The sequence below is a fragment of the Balaenoptera borealis genome (assembly GCF_965194805.1).
Source record: "Balaenoptera borealis genome assembly, chromosome: 3".
NCBI lineage: Eukaryota > Metazoa > Chordata > Mammalia > Artiodactyla > Balaenopteridae > Balaenoptera > Balaenoptera borealis.
The window spans coordinates 15,158,299-15,181,195 of NC_138866.1; the positions used below are offsets into that span (position 1 = coordinate 15,158,299).

Here is a 22,897-nt window from a genome sequence, read left to right on the forward strand (position 1 = left end):
TTTTCTGTGGAGTTAGTTACTTCTGAGAATGTGATTTTTCAGAATGTGAAAATATATATGTATAGCTATAATCTTGTGAGTTTAAAGTTTGTTCTGATACCTTATGTATATACTTGTAAAAAAATTTTGTATAATTTTGTGATAATGTAGATCCCAAAATATTTATTTAAAAAACATATGTTAACAGTAAATGAAGGCATTTTAAGGAACTGTTCCTATTTTTTGCCCTTGCCATTCCAACTGTTTCACCCTACACGCCCCACCTCACTCATCCTTTCTTAGAAAGCAAGGGACTGAGATTTGGGAACGATTTACCAAAGCAGCACTCAACCCAAGAAGCTTGTATTATCATGTTTTTGAAACTAACTTCACTTTAAAAGTAGGACTGAATAACTGTTTTAAGCCACCTCAACACTTTGGGCCACTCCTGTTTTCAGAGTTGAAGAAAACAGCAATCCAACTTTTGGAATAAGGACACTCCCCTCATACATCTCTCCACACACACAGCAACGCTGTAGCCTGAAACTGGATTATCAGTACTAACAATGATATCACCAACATTGTAAATGCTGATACTTGAACACAGCAGTTTCACACACAAACATGCCTCAAATGTTTTAATAGAATTCGGCTTCTCCTGAAACTATCTTTCCATAGTCAAAACAAAACAACAAAAAAACACCCAATGTTAAAATCACTTAATAAACGTACAAACTTGAAAAATTAGACACTTCAGATAGATAGGCAATAAACTTCATTATTATGAAAGCAATATATTCCAAGTTTCAAAGATTTGACAAATTCTGTAGAATGTCTGTCTTTCTTTCATCAGTAATGGAAACTTTCAAACTTCATAGTCTTCTGCCAGGTAGCACTGGGTGTCATTCACTGAATAAACAAAACCAAACATTTTTTCAATTAACTGCTTTAATTAACATCAGTTAAGAGAAGTTGAGTATTTTCAGACAATGAATATTTGGTTCTAATACTAACATATGCATTTAAATTTACAGGCCACAGTAAAAATATTTTGAAATTTACTTTCAGTGTTTTACAATTACTAATGTCTAAGAAAACTGATGTGAGATTTGTAAGCAGTATAACTTTTGAAGGCCTTAAGTTTATGTTCACATAGTATGTTCAGAAGTTAAAGAAAAATCTGATGTGGAGATGATCTAGGTAAACAAGCAATTGCTGAATGAAACAAAATTTGGTTTATGTAGTCGATTATTTTTCCAAAGGACCCTTAATTGAACAGCAGAGAAAAACCAAAGTGATTAAGTTTCCCCCGAATTTGTATGCTTATAAATTTAAGAAACTAGATACTAGAAAAGCATTTGAAATGACATTAGAAAAACTGATTTTAACCTTTACCTGGTTTGAGGTCGAATCCATTTCAAGGCATGTCGTGGTGGTACAGTAATGGTGGGATGATAAAATGTACAGTCAGGTCTTGTACACTGAGTGTTAAATCTACAGTGCTAAAGAGAGAGAACAGTTTCAACATCTGCAAAGCTAATACAAAAAACCACAGCAATCTGAGATGACAGTAACCAGCCCACCATGAGGTTAATGGGGCAGCAGAGATGATCTGCAACTTCCGCTTTAATACACCACTGAAGCCCTGAAAAACGGACCCCCACCAAGACACAAAATCCTAATGAAAGAATAACAGCAAGTTAAGTTTCAAAAGGGACTTCAGTATGTAATACAAACTGCCTCTAATCAATGTACTAACCACCTTGCACATACTGCCCAACATCCCTTATTTTTTACCCTCATCTATGCCCAACTGCAGTTGGGGAAGTAAAGGCCTTTCGTACGGTTTCCAGGCTGCTATTTCAAAGAGAAGATGATTCATGCTGAGCAACTAAACAGCTGGAGACACATCAACCAATCTTTAGTACCGAGACAATTAAAACCATGGTACAAGTATGGATGGTACCATTAGGTACTACTGGATTTCATCATCTCAGTTCTGGCATGAGGGCTGCGGGGGGGGGGGGGGGGGGGGGGGGGGACACACGCAGGGGCAAAGAAGAATGGAAAGTGACCGGCGAAAGTGAGCTTCATTCTCCTAAGCGATTAGGCTACTGACATTAAATCAGTTCAGACAGCTTGGCCTAATGGGCCAGACGTGGGCTCAGGGACAACTAAGGAATAACTTAAAGATCTTAAAAACCATAACATGAACTCTAACAAAAAAGTTAAACTTGGGGGGTGGGGGAAGGAAGACAGTATAGTTTGCTAGTGACCTTACAACCTCAGAAGTGAGAAGTTACCACTAAATTCATTTTTGGGAAAATGAAAGTTCTTACTTTTGGATGATAGAAGGGACATTCCATTTTCTTACAAGCAGGGAAGTAACGGCAGAGCTGACTACTAGAAGGTGGTGCTGGTGTTGTAACTGCTGACAAAAATAAGGACAAAGGTGAAATTTATTTGGCAAAATAATTTTTAATGCAGTCTGCTGATATTTTTATGGGACCCACTTTTAAGTTAAAACACAAGGAGATTTATATATTCATTAGTCAAAATAAAATACTTTAGAATACTATAGGATGGGTACACTTGTTCTTTAAAGATTAGTTAGAATAACTGATGATGGCACAATGATTTCTGAAACTATTCCTTGTTTTTCTTTTTAATTCAGTTTATAATCACAGAATGTCATTTTTTCATTTTTCACCCAAATGTAGTAGGGCACAAAGTCACCAACCTGGTTTTGGAGGCAGTACTGGAATTCTTCTACTCATATGAGTGAAGGGACACTCTGGTTTAGTACATTTTGCATCGTATTTACAATTTGGATGAACAAACAAACATTTTTCAGCGAATTTACAATTGGGGAAGGCTCTATAAGACAAAAGGACATATTACTCACATTTAGTCTCCTCAATGCATTACTAGTTTTTTGTAGAGAGGGTCCATTATACTCCTAATTTCATCACTACTTGTTTTGAGATACACAGAAGTAACAGAAAAAAAAGGAAACTCCATTTCTAAGTGATGCCAGATATCAAAACAGGACACAACTGTCCATTCCAAAGCCTGGGGTAATAGCAGACTTTCAACTCAAGCCAAGCCACCATGAAAGGTAGAAGGGTTTTCTGTGATAATAAGAAACACCACTTACTCCCTAATTAAGGTCTACGTCTGTAACACTGTATGGTGTAAACTCTATGTGAGCACAACATGTATGCGAGGCACCATACTATGAGGAAAAAAAAAAATGAGACTGATCCTATGGTCTCCCTCTACATGCACATCCATAAAATTCTCACATCAAAATTTCCTTAAAGTTAAAACATGAAGAGATTCCACCTACAGGACCAAAAAAAAAAAATTCGTCTCTCAAAGCTCACTCCACAGAACCAGCCAGCTAGCAAGGAAAAATTATACTGAAGTCCAGAATATTTTCTCATTACCTATAAACTAATTTTTTCCCCAAAGTCTTAAAGTCTGTGTGTGAACACAATGCATACAAACTGGGGCGGTTACCATATACCCATCTCCTTAAATGTACAGAATCCTCAAAGAAACCCAGAAATTTCAGTATCTCAAGGCATGAGGCACAAAGAAGCCTCCTCCTACCTCCCCCCCGCCCCCAAACACACACAGACACAAGTGAATGCTGTCCTGGGAGCACCAGAGTTAAGTATCACTGCTGCATTTAGTTGTAAAACTCAAACGTGTCCACAGAAAAGAACAAACTTAAGCTGTATCTAGAATTAACCTGAAAACCAGAATCAGAGCGCTGCTACTCATCTAGAATCGACCTGAAAACCAGAATCAGAAGCTGCTACTCACCTGCAAGGTGACACAGGATGATGGTAAGCACACTCATCCCCATGTTTACAGGCAGGCCAGTACTTGCAGCGCTCCAGAAGTTTTTCTGGTTTCTGTGCCACACTCAGTTCACTCATCTCAGCTACAAAGGGAAACAAATTAAAAGTATCTCATTAATTATGATCAATTCAGGACATGGCACCTTTAATAAATTTCCCTCAAAACCCAGTCTTACAATCCTATGTTCTTCTACGTCTATACGTTACACAGAATCAATGAGTCCGATCACTCTGCTGAACACGGACGGACACTAGACTCCTGTAAGAGATGACCAGGAAGCAGGCTACGGCGTTCACTGTGGGGAGTAAAGCGGACAGTGACGCTGCAACCAGAGCCAAGTCCTCACCGAAAACTTCCAACTCTCAAAATTAGTTCAGCTGAATTAAGTAGAAAACAGAGGAAAGAATGTCAAGCAGGGAGCCACAAAAATGAAATGAGAACTGAACACACCAGGTGATAAAAAATGTGAACTAATTCTCATATTCAGGTTAAGATGATGAGTGTCTCAATCCAAGCATTCCCACTCGCTGAGGTATGTGCAGTTTTCTAAGTCCAGGTGATAACCTCACATCAATGTACAAAGAGAAGAAAAGATTTGTGCTTAAAATGAGTCACAAATGTCATAACCTACAGGGACCTGGCAGATCCCCTAACAGAGTGAGGCTGGCTGGGTGCAAGGTGATCAAATGGCAGAAAGCCTCTTGGAGGAAACAAAGGTTCGGAAGAGCAGCCCAAAGAGTAAGCGTGTGGCCACCCACGGCGCTCCCTGCCGCTCCACTCAGGAGGCCACATCCCAATTACCACGTCAACTACTGTGACGTGGGAAATGGAACTAGTGTTGCCAGACTGCCTCCCAATTCAGGAAGCCAAAGACCTTTTTATATGATATCTAAATTTTATTTTATTTTATTTTATAACACAGGCTGTGCTGTGCGGCATTCAGGATCTTAGTTCCCCAACCAGGGATCGAACCCATGCCCCCCTGCAGTGGAAGTGCAGACTCCTAACCACCAGACTGCCAGGAAATTCCCCTATGAGATCTAAATTTTAAATGCTAGCAACTAATTGAAACTTAAAACACAGAATAAACCAAATAAAATTACACCTGAAGGCCATAATGAGCTGCCAGGTTCTGGCCCAAGACACCCTAGCCAAAAAAAAAAAAGCATCAAGGGTGTTACATATTATGGTTCACATTCATGTTTATCAGAGCAAACAGCACTTCAACCACATCACCTAGTCCTCCTGCAGTTGCAATCTGGCTCTGTCACTTACTGGCTGAGCTAGACACTTTGGGCATGTGTTATCCAACATCTCTGAACTTCTGTTTCCTCATCTATACCAAGAGAAAATAATGTCTTGCTTAAGAGTTTCATGATTTAATGGAAAGAAGAGTGTAAAACAGGCAACCAATCAAAACCAAACAATGCAACAGCCAGTATCAGGAGTACTTATTGTTCTAGTGACCCAACCTCAGTCGTCATGAAGGAGAACAAGGCACACAAATCCAGTCCTGAAGCCCAGCGAGGCGCATAATGAGACCGCTATCAGGACTGTGCCTGACCCATTTTCCGTGCTACTTTAAAAAGAGTAAAATTTATTATTTAGCTCCAGGATATAAAAGTATCCAATATGATAGTCTGGAAGAAGGAGTTTTCTCCACTTTTAAATTTTTTTCTGTGTAACTCCTGCAGAGAAAATGTTTTACCCTCCCCTCCTAAAGAACATACTTTAAACCCAGGTATATACACGAGAACGCAGACCATGTGAAAGAAGTTAAGAGAATACCCAAGAGCAGGTTGGCTGGAAAATGGAGTAAAGTAGCTAGATCTCATGAGCAATATTAAAGAAGTTAAACACTTTACAAGGAAACTTTATCTTTCTGATGAAAAAATTACATCATATATACACAAAGGCCACAATGCTGGTTTTCCCTAACATTTACTTCATAAGCTATTAAAACTCTTCCTATTTAAGTTTTAAGAGGCAAATTCACTTTTTATTGCAAGCTATAAAATCTGTGCTGCCATACAAGGCCAGTGGGAGTGGCTTAAAACATATGCTGCTGTTGGTGGCATCCTTGAAACACTCAACAGGAAGCCACCAAAAGCAGTTACCAAGTTTCAAACTCCCTACTTGGAGGGGGAGAGCAAGAGAGACCAGAGCCTCTTTGTGGAGTCTTTCCAGCCTCACTTATGTCCTAACTACCATTACAAAGCTTCTTCATCTTTGAGCAGCCGTGAAAAATTGAGAGTCCCAGATCAAAGCAATGGTAAAGGAGGCTCGCCACTCACCACAGTTGTCTCCATAATGGCCACAGCACTTGTGTAACCCAGGCAAGAATTTCTACTAACATGTTATTTAGAGTGTCACTGCTATGACACGTATACCAATAAAGCCTAACATGGACATCTACATTTAAACAAAATTAGACCCTAACACACCAAAAATTAAACTACCAAACTGAAAACCAAAGTACTAAAAACACCAGAATCTTCTCTTATTTTAGACAAAAATATACAAGATCAAGAAATCTGGACTGCCTGATTACTGTAGTTCTTACCACCTTTGTTAACATTTACAATTTTTCTTCCTTTCAAAGAAAGGTCAAATTTTTCAACTCCCTCCACCAATCAAAACCATGACACTACATTACTGACTCACAGCAGAAAAAGCCCTCAGTTCAAGATTACAGCACTAAAAAAAAAAAAAAAAAAAAAGATTACAGCACTATCTCCTTCGCTCAGTCATGATCTCCCCCTAAAGGCTATTTTTAGTGACTGAAAAAGGTATTTGGTACATTTTCATATCCTACCAAGAAGAGGATTACTTTGGAAAAATTTCAAAACCCATTATTGTTTTTTCTTTGATACTCTTCATATTTAAGATTCAGTAACTGTCTCCCCTGCCAATAAAGGTGTCCCTAAAATTTTTACAAGCTATGAGGAGCATGATTATCATTCTCTAACATGAATGAAAATGCTCAGTGGCACTGCACCTGCCACTGGTATCCAGTGAGAGAAGCACTGATAAGAAATGCCTAAAAGCATGCTGCTATCTGAACTGAGTTCACCTGATTTCCAGTAACTACCACGCCTCTATATTAATTAATTTAAACATAAGGTCTTTTCTAAACTTCCAAGAAGTATTTTGACAGATTAGGTGAGGAACTCCTTTCAAAGGAATTTCACTGAGGTAGAAATAGCATCGAAACCCAAATTGACTTTTCTGTCAAGTTAATTACGAGAGAGACTACTGCTGGTTCAAGTGGAAAGTAACAAGTATAGCTTCTAAATGGGAAAAAAAAGGTAAAGCAAGGCACCAAGAACGATGGTTCATCCTTTAACAAGTATAATGAAGAGGTATTTTTTGGCTTCCATGGCTGAACTCCATTTTAGCACTGGAATAACACCCCACTTATGGAACACATAAGGGACAAACAGTCTCAAATTTAACTGGTCGTTTTGTCTGAGAGAAGGAAAAAGGCCACTGCTGAATTCTAAATAAAAGCAAGGTCTACAACCAATATTCATTCAAGGTTGAGAAACATGTCAAAGACATCCTTCACAATGACAGCACCCTGAGAAGGGAAAGTCTGAGCTCCCAACACACCGTTTGAAAAGCTACCATCTGGGTCCTCAAGCTGCCTGCTCAGCAACTGCAACTGCTGTGGGTGGAGGAGACCCGCGAGTCCCTCGTGTGAGGCTGCAGTGTGGTGTGCGGGTCTCATTCCTTCAAAGCACATGTCCTCCTCTTGATCTGACATGTATCCTGGGGGGCTGGGGACACCATCCAGCGTCACTATAAACTTGGGACTTGCAGGTTTATCTGGTTGTACAAGATCTCTGCCAGACAGATAGAAAATACCATAGAATTAGGGAAACACGCACAAAAAGCCAAGCCTCCTAAAGTGCTCTTCAACAGAACTATCAGTCCCTTCCTTGGTTTGCGGTTTCTTCATTAACAAAAAAGACTTGGTAGGACTTACAGGTACAGCATCAGTGGATTCCTGCTAACACACAATGACTATAGCCAATCACTGCAGCATCAACACCAGCGACCCTTCAGGCTGCTCTCAGGACAATCTCCCCTCAACCCTGACCCCTGGCATCCGTTTGACCCACATAGGGTCAAATGGAAATAAACGGAGAAATCAGCATCTATGCTCAGAACACAGAGCCAGCAGTTCTATATTTACACTGATTTTATTAACTGTTTGTTTCTTTACAGAACATTCAGTCCATTATCTAAGGCAATAATTAACCCAACCCAATCTGCTAACTCTCTGGTTAGACTTCCTGATTTTGATCACCTGGCTTTTTAAATTTCATTTCCTGGATGTGCATAAAGAAAAGAATCTCTTAAGATTCTTAAGAATCTCTTAAGAGCTAAATCATATACTGACTTATTTGCAGGATAATGGATTTCTGAATAAGAAAGATGAACTGGAGTTTTTGAAAACTGGATGTGCCTTATGATACGTGGCCTAACTACAGAATCAATAAAGCACTCTACACTGGGGGCTAGGATGGGGAGGAGGGAAGCTGGGAACTAATGGTTAACCTCCACTTCTAATCAACACAAATTAGCTACACAAGAAAAAGAAACCATCTACCGTGTCTGCATAAGGTGTCCTGAAAGTACCCGAAGGGTATCTGCAGTCTTCATCCCCGACTCTTGGTTTGGTGCCACTACTATTTCCTCAGACAGCTTTGGCTTCTTCAGAATAAATGATCTTGTGTCTGCATGGACCATGGATTCCATGTCATAGTAATCTGAGCCAAAAAAATTGGCCACAAATGTTTACTTCTGAATATACCTTGCATTCCCAACATCACACACGTGAGAAGAATGTCAATCTTTTATATATTTGTAATTATTTTCAAAGGAAAATTACAATGGTTCTACTCAGGAATAAGGCTGCAATTCTATGCCAAACGTCTTTTCAAAGAAGTCAAGTTTTCCTTTCCTCTTACAGCATATTACCAAGGCATTCTAATGAACACTTCCTGCCTACAGTATAGAAAGGTTCTTCCATGAGGCATCTAATGGGATATTATTAACAATAAAACTTACTTTAAGTACAACAATATTTTCTAAAAACATAAAGAATAAAGAGTCTTAATGCGCCCTAGAATGATACCAAGGCTGTTTTAAAAAAACAATCTTTCTAAAATCTGTTTTGTTCATTTTGCACACTTACAAAGCAGAACATACCCTGATGAAAAGAATACAACTGGCATAATTTCTGCCTGGTTGTAGATAGACTACTTTGAAAGGGAATTCTAAGATAAACGGACATTGATAAAAATAGAGCAAGGAAAACTGACCTTTAATGTAAGTACTCACAGATCACATCATCTACGATATGATTTTTAAGCTAAACTACTTTATAAAATATACCAAGACCTGGAGCCCAGGATGGAGTTGGTTCACCTATCAATAGGCAATCAACTGAATGAAGTTAGTAAGTCGCAATTCTCTTAAAATTACCAGGCAAATAACAGAAACCAAAATTCACAGGATATTTATTCATGTTCATTCACTGAACAAACTGAACATGTGAGAGTACTGTGCTAGGTACACAAAGAAAAAATAGAAAAATAGATGTATACATAGTTTCAGAACAGCATGCCCCAAAAGGTGATCCAAAAGAGGTATGAACAAAGTGTTGGGAGAATACAAAGTAACCTACTCTGGCTGGGAAATCAAGGAAAAGCTTACAGAGAAAAAAAAAAAAAGCTTACAGAGGATGAACATTTGAAGCAGGTATCAAAGGAATGAGCAGGAATAAACTAAGAGGGAGAGAGAACTGGAGAAGAGAGCATTTCAGGTAGAGTCACTGGAGAAAGGCAGGGGCTCTCCTAGGGCACAAGGAACTGAAGACACGGTGAGAAACACGGTGTGACTGGAGGGGTGTGTGGAGGGCTGAGTAGGTAAGTGGCAAGAAGGGTGAGGCGTAAAGGATCTTGTATGTGCCAATGAGTTTGGATTCTGGTCCAGAAGAAGTAAGTAATCCAGAGAGTTTTCTAAGTAGGGAAGTGACATGAGCAAGTTGGTTTTTGGAAAAACACACAGTGGTAGGAATGGACTGGAGTCCCAGATCTCAGCTATGAGGCTGCTTCCCAAGAGAGATGGAGAGACTCCGAAATGCCAGATTCTCACCCCTTGTCCTCTCCTCACACACGTCGGAGAAAGAGGAGACACATTCCACACTCGAACCAGCACTAGACGTCACAGCAGATGCATTTTCAACTACTGTCCCAGGAAGGAGGCACACCTGCCTTCCCCTGCAAGGGCAGTAGACACAGTAAAGCAAGTGTAGGAGAGGCTTGTCCTTGAGTCAGGACAGGAGAAAGAGCAGATTTAAAAGAGGGCAAAGATAAATTTCAATTTTAGATTTCTTTAGTTTGAGGTTTTTTTGGGACACTCAGGTGTTTAGAAAGAAGTTGAAAATTCAGATTTGACTATCAGGAGGGGGAGAGAAATAAGAGAAGCAGAGTCGAAGCTGAAGGTGAAATGAGAACATTTAATAAATTGTACATAGTCAGTGCTGCTGTCTTCTCACTGAATCCTCACAGGGAGCCTAGGAAGCAGATTTTCCTCCCATGTTACAGATGACCGATTTGCAATTCAAGTTCCTAAATGATTCACTGAGCCCCCAGAGCTACAGCAACAGGAGGGCCCGCAGTTTAGTCCAGGGCTGTCGCTCCTTCTCACCGCCCTGCTCTTTCTGAGGCACAGCAGTTCTACTCGTCTGCATCTTGGGAGAATACAGTAGAGATGAAAATAATGCTGAGGGCAGGACAAAGGATAAAGTTAACATTTTAAGGGGCAGTAGCGGAGAAGGGGAGTTGAAGGAGAATGAAAAGGAATTAGTAGAAAAACAGAGAGAGGGTGAAGTCCTGGAAGCCAAAGGATCAAGGATGGAAGAAAACATTGGAACGCAAGTGCCACACACCACAGAGTTTAGAGAATTGTGCACAGAAAAGAGAGCTATACACTCCACACGAGCCACTGGTCACCTCTGCAAGACTCACGAGAGCAGCCTGGGTCAAGTAGGGCAGACAGATGGGAGAGTTAGTGACATCTTCTGGGTAAAGACCACAGGCTGAACCCACGCATTGTTTCCTCCTGAAACTCTAATAAAATGTCAATTAAAGGGTTAATTTTTTTAAAAACTCACAAAGAAAATAATTGTAAAAGAAGAGATAACCACATTTTGAAAGTAGAAAACTAACTTAGTAGATCTCGAAAAGCAGAATCTTAAGCCAATAATGAAGCAATCTAATGTGGATCCCAAGATTCTTCAAAGGCTAAGAAAGTGGCAGCACAGGGGACCCTGGGAAAGGGTTGGGAGAAAACAGGGCACAACAGAAGTGGGTTCAAGTGTCCATTTCTCTTTTATTTATCTGTTTTCTTCTTTTCTGATCCTTACCACACCTATTGCCCTAACCTTTATATTAAAGATACTTGGAATAATTGGAGACGTGCTTTCCCATCGATCATTGCTAGATAAGCTTATGGATGAAGCATCATGGTCTCTGACAGAAAGGTGCCACAATAAAATTAACTAAACGTATAGACTATTAGTTTTAAAAAGCAGTTAGATTTCCTGGTAACCTTTGACCACTTCTCTCTTGGAGAAAATGGAGCTTTAGACTCCTGAAACGGTAAAAACAGAGAGGGTTTCTGGACCAATGAATGCCAGCCATGTTGAAAGAAGTACGATTCTGAAAACGTGTGTGTTAAGTAAACATGACATAGTAGTTAATGTTGAGGTGCGTCCCTCAGCCCCGTCCCCACTTAGCTCCCAGAACCCTGGCAGCCATTCCATTTCTTGAAAGATCTTTCTTTGGAGAAGCTTACCAACCTGATAGAAAAGACCCAAAGACACAGACATCACAGTGCCCCCGAAGTAAACAGGCAAGACAAATCACTCTCCACTGCAGGGTCTACATTCAAGTCAAAACCCCCTACCTCATCCCCCAATTAATGAACCCAAAACACCAACCAGCTTTTTAAGTGCCCCACTCTTAAATGTAAGTCAACCAAGGATCCTCAGACATCTGAGAACCTGTCATGAAAGACAGTGATCAAAACCAACAACCTGGAGAAAACAAGACCAAGGAGGGAGGGGAGGAAAATGTCCAGAACTGCCTTTAATATCTTCAGAGAAATAAGAGAAAGTATTGCATACATGAAATAAAATCAGTATGTTAAAAAATAAATTAAAGGAATATGCAGAAACAAAAGGGCTCTCAGAAATAAAAAACGTGATAGGAGGTAAGCAAAGGATATACTCATTCATAAGCCTTGTAGAACTGCATGATGCTTCAAACTGTATATGCATCATGGATAAAAATAAAGGAAACAAAAAAATGTTTAAGAGCTGATGATGCAAATACAACATACACAGACCTTAGCTGCCAAACATTTTGAAAATACTCTTATGTAGAAAGCAGGATGGAATGTGGGGAGATGAGGGGGCAACATCAAGGATGGAGAATATCTCAACACTTTTATAGACAGAAGGGAGAAGCCAGAAGAGAGGTACAGCCTAAAGCTACAGAAGTGTGGCGACACCAGAATGTTCGTCAGCTGAGTAGGATCTGGCATCTGGGTGAAAGGTAACCCTTAGAGACAATGAGCACACCTTTCTAAGACAGAGGCCAGGAAGGGTCAGGGAATACAGTTGCTGACTGTGGAATCCTGAACACAGGTGAAGAAAATTAAGTTAGAAGCCGACAGGGAGGGGTCAAGGGACCACAGCTTCCAACACTGGGCAGGTTTAGAGGAAACGGATGCAGGAGAAAACAGGATCTGAATTAACGACTCCAGGGATTGAATGGCTCCTTTCATTTATTCAGCAGACAGTTATTAGGCACTTACACACATCTGGCAGGGGCCAGGCACTGAGGACACAAAGATAAATAAGGCACTCACCCCAGTCCTGAGGTAGCGCATGGTATTTCTGTCTGTGTGCTGGGGGTCAGGGAGACAGGTAAACAAGTTACAGTGGCTCTAAGAATGATAAGCTCTAGGTATAGCCCTGGCCATGAGATTCTAAAGTGAAGCACAAGTAAGGAGATAAGGTTGAACATGCCAGAGGGCACTAAAGCAGCTCAGGGCAATGGCAAAATTTGGACGGAGAGTAGGGTGAGGGACTCAAGTGGTCCCTAAAGCAGGGGCATGAGCAGCCAACAGTTTCCAGGGACCTGGGTGAAATGGCATCAAAGGAAGAAAGTTTCTGCCTGAGGTGAAAAATACAAACACCACAAAGCATGAAGAAAATGCAGATCTTATCTCCTGGCCCTAAAATATTTTCACAGATCTTAATATAGCACCTTAGGCCAGGATCTAAGACATACAAGATACATTAAATGAGGTGTAAGGAATGGAAATAGCAACTGAAAAATGCTAGATTACAATGAAAATTTAAGATTATTACCAACCTTGACTGATCTGCAGAGTTTCTGCCATTACTGGGTCAATTTGCAGTCGGGATAACAATTGCCTCTGCTGAGTTCCTAGAATATAAATTTTAAAACTTCACTAAACTTAAAAAACAAACAATACCAGCACGTGTGCTTCCCAGAAATTAAGACCAAAATAATCTTTCTGGGTTCTTAATTGAAAGTCTTTAAAATAGTTTAAAGCTTCAACAATACAATTTAATAATATTTATAGACCAAAGGTCTGTAAGACAAAAACCTGTACTCAGGTTAAGTCAAAAATGGCAATGGTTCTCCCTGTCCAGAAGCTGGTTTCCTTGGATTGGAGATAAAGCCTGGTGATAAAGATAAAGGGGGTGCAAAAGCCAGGGGGAGGTGTGCACGGACCCTCAGCTTGCACCCTGGGAGACAGGCAACAGCCAACTGCAAGATCAACATGAGAAGTGTTTCCCTCCATCACCTGGGCTCTCACCATTATAAGTCAATCCCCCACCCACAGAAGGGCAAAACAACACCCCAGAGTTATCTGATCAGAGTTCCCAAAGGACAAACTACAGGCCTGGACGGATACAAAAAGAATAATGAACAAGTAAGTAGACACTCAGAGCTCTACAGTCCGGGTCCTACACCAGCAAAGCATGTAAACAATCACTTGAATCTCCTGTAAGAAAAGATGCTCAGCTAGAGTATGTATTATTTCTTAAACATAGTTAACACTGCAAAATGAAATAAAACAGAGACACAGAATTGATTTTTCTATCTTCAGTTTGAGTGATGGGAGAATATCATACTTCTCCAAACCTCCCCAGTCCAGTGCTCAGCAGATACTAGGTACTCACTTGCTGATTTAAAACAGAAATGTTACAGTACGGTGTACGAGGGAATGTAATTGACAGGGTTCCAAATACTGAAATCTCAGTAAGATGCACGTAGGCTAATTCTTAGTGAATCTATTACTGTCAGTTTCACAAGGACAGTCTGCTCGCTCAGGGCCAACATGTAAGTTGGCAACTGTTTGCCAACTATCATGTTTCATTAAAATTCAACTTCAGTAAAAATTTTAAAACCTACCAAAGTTTCATCAGCTATTTTCTTTTAAAACATGTTATATTACATTACTTTTTAGTGGTTGCAAAAAAAAAAAAAAAAGTTAATTCCTTTCAAAATTATCATGGTTAAAAACACAGTAAATCTTGAGGAGCTGACCTGAAACACAGATATTATTTGGTCAAATTGTATTCCTGTAGGACAGCTTGGGAAACTGATGTGTAATTAGGTTACAGGAATTCAAATACTAACAACAGGTCTTTTTAACATAAACAGTGAACAATGGAAGAATTATACATTTTCAAGTAATTTCATAAGACAGATACATGAAACAGGACCATTCTCTGACATTTCAAGTTTTGCTTCATCTCTCTATACTCATCTACCTTTTCAAACCATCATTTTAGAGAGACCCACTAAAAAGGATGGAATTCTAAAGTCTAGGCTTCTAAGTTAAATCATGTAGAAGAGTCTGATTTTGTCATTAAAGGTCCATGAAAAATTCAAGTTCTCTGTGCCTTGCTGCCTCCATATGAAAACTACTACATGATGATATCACATACTAGGAATTTACCTTTCTCAATGTTTCTAAGGAAGCCAATTACTTTTACATCAGTAGTTCTTGACTGTGACTCAAAATCTACTACCTCTTGAAGATCTTCAAACTGTCTGTTGCATTCAGATGTTAACGTTGAATATTCATTCATTTTATCCTCCAAAGATGAAATTTTTGCTTCATTCTGTGACACTCTAACATTTAAATCAAAAAGATTTGCTTCCACTGTCAAAATTGCTGCTTTCATCCCTTTAATTTCACTGATATCAGTTGATATTTTCCTTAAAAGTTGGGAAATATTGTCTAGCTCACTCAGTGAACAAGAGGAACTTGTTACAGAACCTAAGTCAACTGGTCCAGGTGAAAAGAAAACCGGTAAAGATGGTGATGGAAACCTTGAAGACATTTTCATAAAATTCTCTTTCCTTCTCAGTATTTGGTAATTTTTCTTTCACAGCCCATTAAACTTTCATCAAAAATGAAAGCAATCATTAAGGCTGTTACTTTAAGAAGTATTAAAAGTAACATTTTAAAACCTATAAATTAAAAGATAGGACTGTACATTTCTGGAGTCAGAGCTCCAAAGTAAATCTGAAAATGCTAAACAAACCAATGTTCCCTTTGCCACAACTAAGAAGCCCTAATATGCAGGCCCCTGTATGCTGTTAAGTCTTACTTACAGCTCCTCTCTAAACAATAAACCCTATTATTACACACAAAATAATTCTGGCTTCTGATTGGCTGGAAGCAGACATGTGACACACAAAGAATTTTCTATTATTTACCTCATATGAGAAGGAGCACTGAAGATCTGAAGCATAAATTAAGCAATAAAACAGTATGACATACTTTATACCTGAATATGATGTGAACTTAATGTACTTTTGCCCCTTCATCAATTACCCATAATTTTCAAGCTTCAGATTATTTTTAAATTGTTTTATCTAGTATCGAGTTTCATTTCCCCTTGAAAATAGTAATAGGACAGTACTTGACACTTCCTTTCTAGGGAGAGGGCAGGGAGGGTAATTGGACCCATGATCACAGACAAATCTCTTTAAAAATGTATGTGGTGATGGGACTTCCCTGGTTGTCCAGTGGTTAAGATTTCACCTTCCAATGCAGGGGGTGTGGGTTCGATCCCTGGTCGGGGAGCTAAGATCCCACATGCCTCGTGGCCAAAAAACCAAAATATAAAAGACGCAGTATTGTAACAAATTCAATAAAGACTTTAAAAATGGTCCACATCAAAAAAATCTTTTAAAAAAAATGTATATATATATATGTGTGGTAATAATGGAATTCAACTGTACTGATATAAGATATGGTGGAAATTTAAAGATAGGGAAAATGAGGACTCGGCCTTGGTTTGATACTAGATCATTATTAGATATGTGATTTTCTCCCATTCTGTGGGTTGTCTTCTCTTTTTCTTGATAGTATCTTTTGAAATACAAAAGTTTTTAACTTTGATGAAGTGCAATTTAACTATTTTTTCTTTGGTTTCTTGTGATTCTGGGGCCATAAGAAACCACTGCCTAATCCAAGCTCATTTAGAGTTATACCTATTTTTTTCGCCTAAGAGTTTTATAATTTTAGTTCTTACATTTTGAGTTAATTTTTATATATGGTGTAAGGTAAGGGTCCAACTTCATTCTTTTGCAGGTGGATATCCAGTTGTCCAGCAACATTTTTTGAAAAAACTGCTCTTTCCCCAATGAATTGTCTGCATCCTTACTGAAATTCAAATTGATCATAAGTATACTGGTTCATTTCTGGATTCTCAATTTGATTCCATTGGTCTATATGTATACCCTTATGCCAGTGCCAGTCCTGATTACTGTAGATCTGTAGTAAGTTTTGAACTTGGGAAATGTAAGTCTGCCAATTTTATTATTTTTCAATAGTTATGGCTATTCCAAGTCCTTTTCATTTCTATGTGAATTTTAGAATCAGCTTGCCAACTTCTACAAAAAAGCCAGCAAAGATTTTAACAAAGATCAAGTTGAATTCAAGATCTATTTGGGGAGTATCACCATCTTAACAATATTAAAGTCTTCCAATCCAAGATCACAGATGTCTCTCGACGGCTTTAGTTTGAGAAAGGTTGTTTTTACTTTAGTTTACTCACCAAGCCAACAAATAAGCTGTGCAAAATATAAGGCTGCAAGATGGTAAACACAACTCCCCACAGCCTCTTTAACAGAATTCGTATAAAGAACTGTAGCCTTTGACTTTCCAGTTAAATAGATGTCATTCACAGTTACAGAACAGAGAAAAAGTGCTGAAATTTATACAAGAATCTTTATTCGTTTCTCCATTACATCTGTAAATTAACCTAACTCTTCAAAATCTTTATACAGAAAATAATTTTCAAAATTTACAAGGCTTCAGAGTCACGTGGAATTTTTTAAGAGCACCAGCTAAGAGAGGACATGTATAGTCAACATCAGGAAGAGGGGCACCTCCCCAGCCAAGCACCACCTGCAAATCAGCTGGGCAGCAAACACAACTTCAGTGAGCAAAGTAGAAAAGTGCTCTAACAGGGGATGGGTCACAAAGAAACAAAATGCCTAAAAAGAGGCCATTTGAGGCTTCAAAGCCTGGGCCCTTCAAAGTTGGGCCCAGCCCAACTTTAGAATGCAAAATAAGCAAAGATCCTTCCATAGATTCCAACATCAATATCCATCAACAGAGGAAGTTCACATATTCTTGCGAAACCAGAGCACAGAAAGGTGAAGGTCAGCTAGTGAGTGGCCGAGCCGGGTTTAACATGCGAACGGTCTGTCTCCCTGAGCCCGTATTCATAATCACTAGATTATTATACTTCTATGATACATTAAATGGAACAAAACCTGTTACAAAGAAAATCATGTGGTGTGATTCCTTTATATATACATACATATATGCATATAAAAATACAGATAATTCTACTCTATACAGAAAGGATGGACATGTACATACATATAAAAAACATGCCAAGACTACAGACGTACACCGGTCTGTAAATGCAGTGCTCACCTCTGAGGAAGGCAGTGGGCTGAACGAAGGGGGAATTTTCCTTGTTTTCTCTGAATATAAAAACTCCTCTTTACTAAGAGTCTTTCACAGTGATTCCAGTCCAACATGATATATTAAGTATATGCATTTACAGACTCTCCTGGAGAGTCCGTAAAAAGGAAGTAAAGAACTTAAAAATGGCACAAATCCTTAACAACATATAGCAGTGGATTCCAAATTGGGTCTCTAAGAGGATCATCCACTTCCTCCACTGAGGTGGAGGACGGAAATATCAGAAATTCTATTATATTAGAAATATTTTTATCTCTATACTCCTTAGAATTCTTTTTTTACATGTTCTAACATACATATAAATAAGAGCATTTGAGTGTGCATATGTAAACTAAATACATACATTTAGCGTACACAATGAAAAATAATTTTAGAATACAAAAAACTGTACGGTCAGAAATCTGGAGATCCCTGATTTAGAAATGGGGGTTAGGAAGGGGATCATAGGAGATGAGATTTCAACCACCTCTGGAAAATAGAAAATACATGCACAAATACTGACCAAGCAAAAAAGCCACAAACGAGACGCTGGGAGAACCACAAGTAAGATGCAAGGCAGGAGTGACACATTCATTAAGGCAACAAATATTTACTAAGCTCCTACCACATGCCAGGCACTGTTCTGGGTGCTCGATAACAGCAATGAACAACACACACAAATGCACACGCACACACACACAAACAACCCTGGTCAAAGAACTTATATTGTGGTGGTGAGGGGAAGGAGATGAGTCTCAAAAACAAACAAATAAAATACATTTTATGTTGATGATATTTAAAGCTCCAAGTCTGGATAAAAATATCCGAACTATGAAAATATAAAATATATATTAGATGGCAATAAGTGCTATGGAGAAAAATTAAGTTTTAGAAAAGGGGGCTGGGGGACTTCCCTGGCGCTCCAGTGGTTAGGGCTCCACGCTTCCACAGCAGGGGGCACAGGTTCCATCCCTGGTCGGGGAACTAAAATCTCACATGCCACATACCGCGGCCAAAAAAAAAGAAAAAGGAAAAGAAAAAAGGAAAAGTGTGGTAGGGAGTGTGGGGCTCGGGAAGGCCTCACAGAGCTGAGCAAGCTATGTGGACATCTGGAAGAAAACATCCCCAGGAGGGGGCAAAAGGGCCTCACACATGCTCTTGTCTGAATGCTCTGAAAGAGAAACACACCAAGTACGTCTGGGGAAGAGCAAGGAGAACAAAGCAGGGGATAGGTAATGAGATCAAGGAGGGCTTTTTTTACTTGGAGTGTAACAGAGGGTCAACAGAGGGTTCTGAGCAGGGGAGTGCTGTGATCTAATTTACAGCTTGAAAAGATCACTCTGCTGCTGTGTGGAACAGACAGCAGAAGGGGAAGTTTGAAAGACCAGTAAGACACTATTGCAATAATCAAGGCAGGTCATGGATGATGGCTTAGACTAGGATAATAGAGGCAGAGGTATAAGGGGTGAGTGAATTTTAATATATTCTGAAGGTAGATGATGATAGGATTTGCTAAAGGTGGAAGGAGGGAAGGGGGAAAAAAGAGGGGAGGAAGGAAAAAGGAGGGAATGAAGAAGGAAAGGAGAGAGAGAGAGAGAGGAAAAGAAAAATGGCAGTAAGTTTGAAAGAAAGAATAGCACAGGTTTCTGGCCTGAGCAACTGGAAAGGCTGAGCTGCCATTAACTAAAATGAGGAGGACTGCAGGAAAAACAAACTGGAAGGGAAGATGTTAGCAGTTCGCTTTTAGACAAGTTTAAAAGGATTTATTATACATCCAAGAAGAAATGTGAAGTAGTTGGATAGGAATTAGGAATTCAGGTACAAGGTCCAGGCTGGAGATAACTAATTTGGGAGTTGACAGTGCTGAGATAGAGGTATTTAATCTAGATGAAATGAACAAAGGGGCACCCAATGGTGAGAGGTTGGAGCAATGAGCAAAGATTTCAAAGGATGTGAAACAGAAAACAAGCTTTTCCAAATGGTATAGGCACAAACATTTAAAAGATAAAATTTTTTAATTTTTAAAAAAATACTCTTTTCTAAAGAAACTCAGCAAATGATATGGGGAGAATCTAGGCAGCTAGTGGGAATGTCTAAGTGCCCCCCAGGGAAATTCCTCTGCAATTTCAAGACCAATAAAGCAGCTCCTTATCTGCTTTATTTAAAACAAAACCTGCCCACGGTAAAGCTTACAGCCCATGCCACAACACTAGGTAAGTCTTCATACTGCCTTTTCTTACACTAGTAACCACGTGTCCAGACTTCTTAAAAAGAGCCTGCAAATGAAAGTGCAAAAACACCAAACAAACACTGATAGAAAACTATCCATTAGGGAACAAAAGAGAATTCTCTAAAAAAAAACCCCCAAAAAACTCTTATTATGTTCTTCAGACAAATTTGAAATGATCCTGTATTCACAAGATACTATGAAAAACAGAACAAGAGAGAGCTTGTGGAAATTTAAAAATATGCCTGTCTTAAAAAAGAAAAAATAGGGGGACTGAAGAGAAAGTCAAGAAAATATTCCAGAGTAGAACAAGATCAAGTTAAAATTGAGGAGAGAAAAGGGAGAAAAATCAAGGCAGGAAATTTATCATCCAACTAACAGAATTTCCAGAAGAAGAGAACAATGAAAAGAAAGAACGATTTTTTAATAGCAATAATATAAGAGAATTTCCCAGACTGAAAGCATGGATTTTCAAATTAAAAGGGTGCACAGGGTATCCAGCCCATAAGTAACTAACTAGTACCTAGACTTATCACAGTAGATTTCAGACATCAAGAACACGTAAGAGTAATAACCTATAATGGAAAAGAATCTGAAGAATGTGTGTGTGTGTGTGTGTGTGTGTGTGTGTGTATGTATATAAATCAATCACTTTGCTGTATACCTGAAACACTGTAAATCAACTATACGTCCATTAAAAAAAAAACAAAGACAAAAAAACAAAACACCACAGAGAAAATCCTAAATATCCCCAGAGGAAAAGCCCTAGTATTAATAATGGAATAAGAATCAGATGGGCTACCAACTTCTCAGCATAAACATTAGAAGCCTCAAGATAATGAAGTCACGCGTTCAAAGTTTTTTGAGGATCAGAAATCTGTACCTAGTTGAAGTATCAATCAAATACTTTCAATTTCTAAGGGCTCAAAAAATTTACCTCCCATAGTTTTTCTTAAGTTTCTTCATGATGTGGTGACAAAACAAAAGACTATACTGAGATCCAGGAAATGCAGAGCAAACTCGGGGGAGGAGTAAATCCTGGGATGACAGCCTTGAACCAGACCTAGAGAGCAACCAGTGGGAGAAGCAGAAGAGGACAGAGGCTCTAGGAGGAAGGTACCTAAGAAAAAATGGAAACCCAAAGATTTAATAGTATAAAATGATAGACCTTCAGACTATAATACAGGTAGGCAATGCAAGAAGGGGAAAAAAAAGAAGAATCAAAGAAAAACAAAACACTGTACGTAAGGAGAAAAATGTAAACAACTCTAGGGAACCCCTAAATGAAGAACTCTAGAAGATGATGTAAACTTGGCCCTGAGAAGTATTTTGAGTCTTAATGATTTAAACACTGCTTACTGGTTCTCTACTTTTACAGCGAACCTACAAAGCATGGTAACTGTAACTAGAAAAACAGAACAAAATGTAAATTAGATCTTCAGCAATATAAAAGTAAGGGTGACAGAATTTAGAAAGTGGGGGGATGAGAAAAGATGTATAAGAATTAAAGGACATAAATATCTTTCAGGAGTCAAAATATACTGATACAGTTAATCAGACAAGAAATAGGTGTATTACTTAAAATTATAAAAGTAATCAGTAGACAAACTAAAAATAGTGAATTTACTACATGGGCTTGGAGGCAAGGAAAAGTGAGAGTTTGATACTGACATACTGTAGCAAGAAATCAAAACATAACATCTATAGTTGGTGAATTAAGAAACAGTGGTATAAGCATATTATTACAGACATGAAGAAAATGAAAGAAAGTCATAAACAGAAGCATTTAAAAGTGGTGGCCTCCAGGAGAACCAGTGTGGAAAATAATGAAGCAAAGAATGTTACTTGTTATTTTAAATTGTCCTATACTACTTGATTATTTTCTAATCTATCAGCAGGTATTACAATGATTTGTTTTGTTTTTCCAAATTTTCTATGGTGAGCATATATTTCATAATGTACCATATTTTACTTTAAGTATAAAATTTTATTCAACATATACCAAATAGAAAAAATAGAAGGAAATCCATGCCTAGACACATTGTAGTGAAACTGCAGAACATCAAAAACAGAAGATCCTGAAAGCAGCCAGAAAAAGGACAGATCACCTACAAAGGAACAACAGACAATTAGAATAACAGAAGTCCACTCAACAACCATGGAAGCCAGAAGACAATGGAATAATATAAACAAGGTGCTGAGAGCAAATAACTCTTGTTAACCTAGATTTGTGTATGCAGTAAAGCTAGCTACTGCACACGAACAAGGAGAAATGAACACTCTGGTAGGTGAACAGACTCTTGGGGAAATTTACCACCAACAGACCTGTTCTTAAGAAACTCCCAAAGAATACACTTCAAAATACTTTAAAATATTGGAAAATGACAATCTCCAAATAACATTCAAGAGATATGAGGAAAAAAAAAAAACCAATAAATATGTAGGTAAATGTGAACAAACACTGCCTGGGTAAAATAATAATGGTGCCCAATCTATCCATTAAAAAAAGGACCAAAATGAAAACACTGGAAACATAATGTAAAGTCTGAGGGGGTAAAGACTGGAGCTAAGGTATTCTAAAATCCATTTACTGTTTGGGGATGGGGGCAGAATATTAACTTCTGGAATATTAAATCTGTATGGTAAAATTTCAGTGGTAACCAATAAAAGAACTGAAATAGAGTTTAAAACAGTACAAAATAAAGGAGAGCT

The 22,897-nt window shown here is 38.6% G+C and overlaps 1 protein-coding gene across 12 annotated transcripts in view; it reads right to left on the reverse strand.

Moving 5' to 3' along the window:
• Nucleotides 1-602: 602 nt before the first annotated feature.
• The window catches only part of ZC3H14 (zinc finger CCCH-type containing 14), a 38,686-nt gene continuing 16,391 nt past the window's right edge, over nt 603-22,897 (reverse strand). For 4 of the 12 annotated variants that reach the window (XM_082383670.1, XM_082383669.1, XM_082383662.1 and 1 more), the window contains 8 exons: nt 13,305-13,379; nt 8,465-8,624; nt 7,462-7,694; nt 3,811-3,931; nt 2,720-2,856; nt 2,319-2,410; nt 1,375-1,481; nt 603-888 (listed from right to left, as the gene is read on the reverse strand). In XM_082383670.1, the coding sequence (XP_082239796.1) occupies nt 882-888; nt 1,375-1,481; nt 2,319-2,410; nt 2,720-2,856; nt 3,811-3,931; nt 7,462-7,694; nt 8,465-8,624; nt 13,305-13,379 (932 nt within the window). In that variant the 3' untranslated portion in view covers nt 603-881. The remainder of the gene's footprint in view (nt 889-1,374; nt 1,482-2,318; nt 2,411-2,719; nt 2,857-3,810; nt 3,932-7,461; nt 7,695-8,464; nt 8,625-13,304; nt 13,380-22,897) is intronic. The other 8 variants (XM_082383665.1, XM_082383671.1, XM_082383666.1 and 5 more) reach the window with 7 other exon arrangements.